The sequence below is a fragment of the Condylura cristata genome, unplaced genomic scaffold (genome assembly GCF_000260355.1).
Source record: "Condylura cristata isolate star-nosed mole 26May11 unplaced genomic scaffold, ConCri1.0 scaffold00032, whole genome shotgun sequence".
NCBI classification, from domain to species: Eukaryota; Metazoa; Chordata; class Mammalia; order Eulipotyphla; family Talpidae; genus Condylura; species Condylura cristata.
This window is the reverse complement of record NW_004567133.1, coordinates 5,632,571-5,642,672: the sequence shown is the minus strand read 5'-3', so window position 1 is coordinate 5,642,672 and position 10,102 is coordinate 5,632,571. Positions and strand designations below refer to the sequence as shown.

General features: G+C 50.8%; 1 protein-coding gene across 1 annotated transcript in view; it reads right to left on the bottom strand.

Annotated features, from left to right (window-relative positions):
* Nucleotides 1–1,316: 1,316 nt before the first annotated feature.
* NFATC2IP (nuclear factor of activated T-cells, cytoplasmic, calcineurin-dependent 2 interacting protein) overlaps nucleotides 1,317–10,102 on the bottom strand; it is a 15,035-nt gene continuing 6,249 nt past the window's right edge. Inside the window, exons 2-8 of the mRNA XM_012732030.1 lie at nucleotides 9,588–9,660; nucleotides 7,658–7,772; nucleotides 6,755–6,835; nucleotides 6,489–6,675; nucleotides 5,477–5,621; nucleotides 5,252–5,361; nucleotides 1,317–4,187 (exon numbers count right to left, since the gene is read on the bottom strand). Of these exons, the coding sequence (XP_012587484.1) occupies nucleotides 4,029–4,187; nucleotides 5,252–5,361; nucleotides 5,477–5,621; nucleotides 6,489–6,675; nucleotides 6,755–6,835; nucleotides 7,658–7,772; nucleotides 9,588–9,660 (870 nt within the window). The 3' untranslated portion in view covers nucleotides 1,317–4,028. The remainder of the gene's footprint in view (nucleotides 4,188–5,251; nucleotides 5,362–5,476; nucleotides 5,622–6,488; nucleotides 6,676–6,754; nucleotides 6,836–7,657; nucleotides 7,773–9,587; nucleotides 9,661–10,102) is intronic.

Here is a 10,102-nt window from a genome sequence, read left to right as displayed (position 1 = left end):
GATGCAAAGTACCAAGCTCAGTATACAGTATTGAGTCAGGGCTCATTATAGACTTCTAATCAAGGGAGTTTGGGAAAAAACTCACATGATAGGTGATCAATCTCTTTGACCAACAGGAAGAGCAATCTCTTATCATGTCCTTCCCAAATCCTACCCAGATTAATTGTTGGGGGAGATGAAACTGGAACATTCTAGCTCTTGATAATGGATTTGTAGAGGTCCAAGTACTTTGATGAATAATCTGACAGAACAGTCAGTCTCTGGTTTCTACATGGGACTGGTTCTAGAACCCCAGGGGATACCAAAATCAAAGCACTCAAGTTCCTTATATCAAGTATTTGCATCTATATAATCGATACACAACTACGCTTTAAATCATCTCTTGCTTACTCATTATCCCGTATATGATGTAAATGGTATGTAAATAGTTGCTATACAGTATTGTGTGGTGAGTAATAACAATAAAAAAGACTGTGTGTTCTGTACAGATACAACCATTACACTCATTACTGATCCACAGAAATCCACCCATGGGGGACCCACCTGTTGGAGGCCCTTATGGCATTAAGTGCTGAGACAAGGAAAATATCAGAGTCATAGCTGGAAGATCGGTCATGGCTAAAGGACTGACTAGCAGGAGTTGGAAGACTGGCCGTATACAGATCAGGATGTTCTTTCTTATGTCTGGGAAACAAAACTAAATTAGAAAAGAGGGCAAAACCTAATAATGCAGAAGCTTGACGGTGAGTGTGTGCCAGAATGCTGAAGACCAAGAAATAAAAGAACCATGGCCTTGTTACTGGCCTGAGGGGCGATCTGTCTGAATACTACGAGTTGCTCTAGCACTCGGGACGCCTGCACTCGTACTGAACTTTGCATCCCTTGGGCCTGCTGCTCTTAAACTCTATTTGTGTCTGTCATTTCTTTGCTTCCAATGGTTCTTTCAGATCCCTCTCCTCAACCCTATTCGCCAGAGCTAGTCTCCAGCATCCACAAAGCTAGAGAGTGACTATACGCAAGACTGGCTAGGACATGTTCGACATGCATTGATTCCACTCCTAGAAATAAACTTCAGAAAATCTCATCCAGGTATCCAAACAGTATCATATTTTTTTAAAGATTTATTTATGCACACAGAACTGGGGTACAGACCAGGGGCAGTGAGAGGATTCACCAGAGACAGAGTGGGGAGCAGAGCAGGCAGATCGACAAAGTACACTGCTGAGGAGAGCAGGGGGCAGGTTGGAAGAGGTCTGCCACGCCATGTGTGTCAGCTCCCTGGCTGGAGATTGAACTCATGCTGAAACAGCTGTACCAGCTTCATAGTGCTGTGCTTTAACCTGCTGAGCCACCAGCGAGGGCCCAGGCAGGATCATTATATTATCACTGGGAATACCAATATCCTGGGGCTAGAACCAGGTTTGGTTGGAAGGGAACAGAATCCTTAAATAGCAGTGATTTAAAGATGCAGGTCCCCGTCCCAGAGGAGCCCAGGGGTCAGCCATGGGGGGCTATTCCACACATGGTTGCTGACACCCAGGCTTTCCTCTCCCTTGTCCTGTCCTGTGTGGCTTCTTTCTCAAGGTCACCCCGTGTGAGTGGAGCTGTTCCACTTCCAGTCAGCAGTGGAAAAGACAGCAAAGGAGAGGGGTACATAGGATACATGCCCCCCACTTACATACATATCAGCATTCCCTCCCGTGAACTCTCCTCATTCTGAAGCCTCTGTGCTTTGCTGAAAACCAGGGGTTCTGTTACCTGCCCTGGAAGGAAGAATGGATGAGGGACAACTAATGGTCTCAGGAGACATGGTGGGGGTCCCATGAGGGTCACAAAGACAGAAGTCCTCAAGTATACTCAAGTGGAATGTACTTCCATTTATTCTGTTGAGACAGAATACATTAATGCATTCAAACACAACAGACATAAGAAATCTGTAGGAAAAAAGGGGGGGCTACACCATATCATGGATTATTTAAATGTGATAAAGCTCTCTATTTCCCCCTTACATTGTAAGTGCAAAGGAATGCCACATTCCAACCACAAAAAATTTTAGGACGATAACACATTTTTGCCAAAATTATACCACATCAGTGGAAAAGTAATGGCTTTATTAGTAGACACATTCAGAAAACTGGCTCATTATCTGAGGAAAGCAAAACTTGGCTCCCACAAAGGAGAATAGTCAAAAGTTTAGAAGGCATAAGTCAATTTTTAGCAGCCTGCATCAACCAATGAAACAGGTGTTTGATGGTGCAGAACAGACGACAACCAGGACACGCACCAGCACGCGCAGACTGACTTACGCGCTGACTGACTTACGCGCTGACTGACTTACGCGCTGACTGGACTTACGCGCTGACTGGACTTACGCGCTGACTGGACTTATGCGCTGACTGGACTTACGCGCTGACTGGACTTACACGCTGACTAGACTTACACGCTGACTAGACTTCAGCCCTCGTGAGTGGCTCGACTATGAAAGGAGAAACTAATAAGCTAACAGGAGAAAATGTAAAAACTTTGAGTGTGGTCACGTTATATACTCTACATTACTCTTTTTTCAAGACAAATTCCTGTAAGCCTTCCATTGCCTTATCCTGATAATTACTTTTAAATAAGAAATCCCAAAGCAACAAATGTTACAAAGTAACTTTATCTACATTGAAAATTTGTGTGCAATGAAGGACAAATACAAGTACCAATTACCCAGGAACAGAAGAGCAACTCTTGAGAATAAACCCAACGCATGACAGGAAGCCCTGATAAGAAAATGAGCAAAGATAAATGAGCAGTTCAGGGAAAGGGAAGTCAGGAAAGACTGATACATGAGGAAATTCCCCAAACTACTAGCGAGTAGAGGGACGTACACTAAAACACCATGCCACTTTGTACCCATCAAACTGGCAGCAATTAGGAAGTGTGGCAACATCAAGTGCTAGAGAGGACGCGGTGTGCAGACTCACAGGGGGCGGGGGGTCAATGATCACGCTCAAGAGAAATTAGAACCTCTCTGGCCCACCAACCCCTCCGGGTACTGGGCCAGAGAACTTCCCACGCTGGCATAGAAGGGGACACAGGACAGGGTGACCTTGGATAGGTTGGGGATCTGGAGGCCACAGGGGCCTGCCACTTAGCAAAGCTGTTAAGTGCAACACAGGGGCACCCACGGCAGAACACCACAGAGCAGCTCGACACAACAAAGCAGATGCAGAAAAAGCAACGCACGTTGAGTGAAAAAAGAAAGATGCAAAATGATGAAACACACGTAAAATGTACAGACATGTGGACACATCTTGCAAGGACACACTCACATTCAAAAGCAAGGAATTAACACCTTAGAATGGGTGCTTATGGGAGAGGCGGTGGGCAGAAAGAGAAGCCATAAAACTGGAAAAGCCTTGTAGGGACCATAATCCTGAGACTTAAAAGCAAAAAGGTGGAATGTGCTGTCGTGCCTTAAAGAACTTAAAGGCCTGGCCTGAGAAAGCTCACCAATGCTGAGGACTGGCAACAGCTTCAAGAGGAGCCTGCTGTGTCTCTACGCTTAAGCTAACGCAGGTGTGAGCAGGCCCAGGGATTTGCCTGCGAGCAAGGGCCCACACCTGCACGCACTGCAAGCAAACATCACTCTCTGCCCCCAAACGACACTAAGACTAAGACATTAAGAATCCCGGAACCCCATACCTAACCATCATTTATTTCAATTCACTCCTTATATATGAGCAGCTTCATAGGACAGATGTTTCAACGAAGGGACAGACGATGGGGGACATGAAAGGTGGGGTGGGTGGAGGACATCGTCTCATGTCCCAACAGGACGCAAAGCTCAGCACGTCATGGCTGGAGCCACAGGCCACCCAGGGTAACAATTCCACAATGAACCAGGGGACCGATGGCTTAAAACCAGAGCAGTAGGAGAGGGGGCCAAAGATCACTCCTTCTACATCAGCTTCTGTGGCCCTCAGAGAGCCAAAGAGGCATAGTTGTCCTCAAGCCCAGCAGGGTTGCAAACAGGGAGTGGGGTTTCAGCCCCAGACCTCAATGAGGTCCCCAGATTCCATGCCCAGGTCCACAGGCAGCTCCTTGCCTGAGAGCTTTGTCCCATCAAAGAAGAAGGAGAGCTTGTGACCCGAGAGTCCCATGGCCTCCTCGTAGCGGCACATGAGGGTCTTGAGAGGAGAATCCTGGAAGAGGAAAATCAGACGTTAAGAATTGGAAAAGAGGAGCTGGGGACCATGTCAGGACAGAGAGGACAGGAGCCACATGAGTCAAGTCAGTCCACTGAGGAGCAGGCAAGTAGGCAGAGAAGCCAGTAGTCAGTCTCCTCTCTGGAAAACGGGCCGCAGAGCACGAAGTTCAGGAGTGGAGTTCAGGTCAGGCCGCTCCAGGCCGGAGTCTCGCGTCACAGTGAGGAAGCGGCACCACCTGAGCGCAGGTCTACCCTGGCTGGGCTCTCCAGCGTCACCAAATGTGACCTTAGTTGTGGGCTGAATTATGTCTCCACAAAAAGATACCTGCGGTCCTACGTAACCTCTGGAACCTCTACATGGGAAGAAAGGCCTTTGCAGATATAATGCAGTTACGACAAGGTCACCCTCAAGTAGGTGGGCACTAAATCACAAGGCGAGGTCGCCAGGTGGTGACAGAGGCGGAGACTGGCATGATGAGGGCGACACGGCAAGGAAACTCTGGGCACTACCAGGAGCTAGAAAAGGCCAAAAGGGGTTCCATCCGGAGTCCAGGCACAAGCATGTCTCTGTGATGCCTGAAAACTGTACAAAAATTTCCCTTTTAACCCAGACTGTATTTTGTTACAGTTGCTCTGGGAAGCAAACACAGCAAGTCACTCTACCTCTCTAGACCTCAGTTTTCTAATTTGTTGACTGGGGTAAAAACAGTGTTTCAGTAAGATTGTTGTGAAAATAGTAACAGCCTGAATGTCCTTATCCTCACTCAGCACAGGGATGGTCTCCCAGAAATGTTAGCTGCCATATTCATGGGGCTTACTGGTTCCTGTCGATTTTAACCGGAAGTGGGAGCTGAGAGACAGAGAATGCACAGACCAGAGCAGAGGTTCTCAGCAAGGTGCGGAGAGAAGCTGAGCCATGGGCTTTTTCCAATCCAGGGTGGGGGTTGGAACCCCAGACCACGGAGGGCAGTGCCTCGAGGTTAGGAGGCACCCACCCAGATGGAGTCTGACAGGACACAGGCAGGGAAGAGAAAGTGCACGGGAGCCCCTCCCACTCACAGGAGACAGCGAGACTTCCAGCATCTGGTGTTTCTCCTTCCCCTGCACCCGCAGCTGGAGCAACTGGGATGTCTCTGTAGTCTCCGGAGAACTTGCTAGCACCACGCAGTCTGTGGGAGGTGGATGAGAAGGCCAAGTCTAAGTCTGGGGGTGGGGAGAGAGAACCCTCTTCTGGGCCTGCCCGCAACGTTCCCTTGTGGCTCCTCCTCCCCGTCATCCTCTCACCAATGATGTCAGCCACTCCGAGCTTTAGGGTCCTGGGGGTAGCAGTAGGGGACAGCTCTGTCTCTCCAAAGAGCAAGAGGATCCTGCCTGGGGACACCCCAAGATGGGCAGCCATGTGGTCCACCACACTCTGTAGGGGCTCCGACTGGGGAGGGGGCAAGAAACAATGAGGCCTTTCTGCCCAACACAACCTACCCCGTCCCACACCCCAAAACAGGTTTCTGGCCTTTGCTACTTGCTCAGCTCCTGAGGCGTGAGGCTCATCATATTTACCTGGCAAGGGACAGAATAAAATCACGTCAGTTATAGGCTCAGATTAAGTAACACAAAGATGAAGGCGCTGTGGGTCAAAAGGAAAAGAGTGGAGGGACCGTGGCAAACTGGAACTCACGTGCCCCTCTGAGCAGGCAGCTGTTCTGCAGCGCCTGCACCTGGTACCCATGGGGACATGGGCCGGCATGCCCACATCTTCCTCCTGAAGAGAAGTCAGACGGCTGGGCCATGTGAAGCCCCCCTTACGACTGGCCATGGGCTACTCCCCTTTAAAAGCACTCTACAGGGCAAAACAAGATTTGCCACTGATGAGGCCACCCGGCTCAGCAGCTTGCCCCATGCACGGTTACTGCTCAGTCATTCGTCAGTTGTTCTTGGGTTGGAATCGGGGTCTCCCTACAGTAACAGTCTCCACCAGGATTTGGGGGCGCTCAGAATGACTGAGTGACATCAATGCCTGCAATGCAGTCAGGGCAAACACAGGCCCAGGAAGGAAAGAGGGAGAGGATGCTCCTTCCGGGAGGGACCTACCAAGCAAAGTCTGAGGCTGCTTAAGCGAAGCCCTGAAGAACGGGCAGGAAGTATGTCAGAAAGAGAGTGGAGGAGGGAGGACGCCCCAACACAGGGCAGAGTGTGCACACAGGCAGGAAAGCTGCTCAGGGCTGGAGTCGCCGCTGCCAGACACCACGGCACCACCACACAGCCCCCAGGACCTCCCACAGGGCCTCTAGGCACTTACCATTCTGACGGGCAACCTGACCACGTCAGTCCGGCAACGGATTTTGAGGGGGAAGAGCCGGGGATTCTCAGGAAGAACGGGCCCCTCCACCAGTACCACCTCGTCTTCTTGGCTCAGGAGGTCCTGGCCTCGGCGCTGCTTGGGGCTCAGGCAGGATCGGAGATCTTGGAGGCGCTTGTTCACCTCCCTGAGTGCACAAGGACTTTGGGTCAGAGCCCCCAGGCTGCTGCTCTCCGCCCCAGCCAGCAGCCCCCCGCCCTGGGCACCTCAGCTTCTGGAGTGCCCGAGTATGATTTCTGCTTTTGGTCCTTGACAAAGGTGTGGGCAGAGGAGAGACGTCCTGAAACCTGCAGAGAAGAGAAGGGGGTGGAGGAAGAGTCAATGGGCTGTGGGGCCTTGGGCACTGGTGTATCCGAGGGGCACCATCTAGCGACATTCCTCCCAACTAGAAGACAGGAGGCGGGGAGGCCCAGGAAAAGCTGAGTCATCAGGTGTTTTTTTTATTTATGCACACAAAAACTGGGGTATAGGCCAGAGGTGCAGGGGGTGAGAGGAGTCACCAGAGACAGAGTACACTGACGAAGTACACTGCTGAGGGGAGCAGCTGGTGGGTCAGGAGAGGTCTGCCATGCCATGTGGGTCAGCTCCCTGGCCAGGGATCGAACATGTGCTGCAGTGGCTGCAGACAGCTTCATAGTGCAGTGCTTTAGCCCAATGCATCACCAGAGAGGGCTCTGAGTCATCAGTTTAATACTTATATGACCCAACTATTAGAAAGGAAAACGTCCTTGCCGGGGAGAGATAACATCCAGCAGACCCCAGCACCTCCCATATGTCCTGTGGTAACTCTGAAACCACTCAGAACCTGTCTGACACAGCTACCACTCTCACCCTCTGTTACACAAGAGGAAAGGAAGCGTGGAGAGCACAGGAGGACAGGTAAGAGGCAGCGGCCACGGGGCAGCAGCACACCCTTAACCCCTCACTGCCCAGGGGTCCTGAAGGGGCCTGTCACTCTCCCGAGTGGCCCAGAGTGGGCCAGAGCTTCATTCCGTCACCTGAGCCTCTGGCTCCTCCCAGCCTTTCAGCTCACCCTTTCAGGAGCCACCCACAGTCCTGCCCACCTCAGGCTACCCCTTTATGCTCCTAAGGCCCTGTGCAACACTCACAGAAACATTGTTTCCTTCTCTTCTTCATCCTTTTTCCTCAGCCGCTTCTTCCAGGGGTCATCTAGCAAGGGGGGCTCCTCCGCATGTGGACTATCCCCATCTGGGCCGTCTGTGTCTGCAGGCAGAGGAGAAGAAAGGTGAGCGGAGGAGGGGGAGGGAGCGGAGGAGAAACAAGGCGAGATTCGAAGGTCCTGAGAAAGGAACAGCAGGACCCCCAAAAGGCAGAGAATACTGGGAGGAGGCTCAAGGGATGTGTGCCAAAGGGAAATAGCCAACCCAGAGAAAGGGACAGCCGCAGTGTGCCAGGTGAGAGCGGCGAGCGTCCCGGTGAGGTGCCAGGTGGGCGGCGGCGTGCTGGGCCTGGGCCAACAGCGCCAGAGGCAGCTCCAGCCAAAGCAGCTGTGCTCTCTTGCACTTGTGTGGTGCCGTGTGCACCCCACCAATGAAAAGGGCTGAGCACACAACCCAGAAAATGGAAAGGTACTGTGTGCTATAGCTGTTACAGGACACACGCAAAACATGTTCTCAAAGGGTGATTTTTTTTTTTTAAGCGTTTCATTTTCTTCCCATGCTCACTTTGGTGGGCAGAGACCATGGGAGCCTGGGGCGGGCGGGGGCGGGGGGTAGGGAAGCTGAGAGATCACTACAGGGCCTCTAACCCATGATTCTCAAATTCCATCTATGTGAGTGTTAATGTCACATTCTGCTAAGTCTCTATTTTGGTACTTAATAGCTTTCTTTAAAACACTCATTTTAACTTAAATTTCTTATAAAAGAAAACCAACTGTTATTCTCGAATATTGAAGGTCTTTTCCATTTGCTTGCCACCTGTAAAGATCATCATTAGCCACAAAAATAAATATTGTGAAAACAAATCCTAAATGAGTGTTTCACAACCAGCGGCAATTTTGCCTCCCAGGAGCCACGTGGCAAGGTCTGGAAAATATTCTGTTTTCACAATGAGGGGGAAGGGCTGGTAGAGGTCAGGATGCTGCTAAGCTCCCTACAACACGCCAGTCCCACACAAGTCCCACACAACAAAGGACACTTCTCTGGCGCAAAATATTAGTGCTAACGCTAAGAAATCCTGCCCTAGCCAAATATGGCAGTTGCCAGAGACCTGAGATTTTGCATCACTGAAAGCTCTAGGCCCATATTTTGAGTAGCCCAGAGGAAACTTTTCAGTAACTCTTCTCCATTTCAGTTACCATCCTAAACCAAATAAGGCGCCCAAAAGAGGTGCTTGATGTATTCTCTTTAATTATTTCTCACCAAAATTGATAGAAGCCCATGACTACTCCCATTTTCCTGTTGAGGAACAGAAACACCAGAAGTATAACCTTGACCAAGTTCACACAGAAGGTACAGCCGAGATCTAGTTCCAGACAGACTGGTTCCTAAATCCGTTATTCATCACCCCACCATTCTCCTCATGGAACAGAAATCTTGGTCCAAGTCTTTTGCCCACTGATTGCCACGCACTGCTTTGGGAGTTCTGCAAGAATCACACCTCTGGGGAGGGACAAAAGCTGAGCAGTCCTGGTAAGGTTGAAAGAACACCTGCTAGCTCCTGAACATTCCCAAGGAATCTGCCGCAGACGTAGCAAGGTGGCACAGATTCTCAGCAACCTCCCCGTTCCATGCCCGCCCAGGGATTACAGAATCAGAATCTCTGTGGAGCTTGGAAATCCGTGTTAGCACACACTTATGCCTGTAAGTTGGGAGAGGCACTTGCTGCATCTTTTTAATCAAAAAAGCCAACTCCTTTCAAAAGCTTTTTTCTTGGGGAAAAAAAAAAGCTCGGGTGCAGAATTCACCTTTCCTATGCCCTTCCCCTGAGTCTCAGGAGACAACTAAATGCAGGCCTGTAAACACCAGGTCACCTCAGAGAGGCCAGCACTGGGGGCCTCTCCCTGAACTTCCCCCTTACCTTCCTCAGTCCCTGGGGGGCAGAGTTTCAGGAGGGACAGGTGATCTGGGATGAGGTGGAGGCTGCTTTTCACCTGCCAAGACAAAGGTGGATCAGTCCCCTCCACTGAAAGGCTCAAGGTCCTCGAGGCTCCTCTCTCACAAGGGCTTCCCCCAACTCCCGCCTCCCAGAGCATGCAAACAGCCCAGCCCCCTCCGGGGGCACAGTTCCCTACCCCAGCCACCGCCACCCCCTACCCCAAATACTCCGAGGATGAGCTTAGCTCTTTTTCACCATGTTACTAGCCACATAGGTCTTTATCGCGCACCCTGGGGAACCAGCACCACAGCTCACCCTATCACCTGAGGACCCCCAACCTCTTGGTCCTCTCTGAACCTTCAGCACCCAATACCCCGGCAATGGTTCCCTACCTAAAAATACAACATGCGAAAAAGGGAGGACTGGCAGACTGCTCAGCCAGGAGGAATTCAGCTCTCTGGCACTACCCTGCACTCCTGTGGGGAAGGGGAGATCCC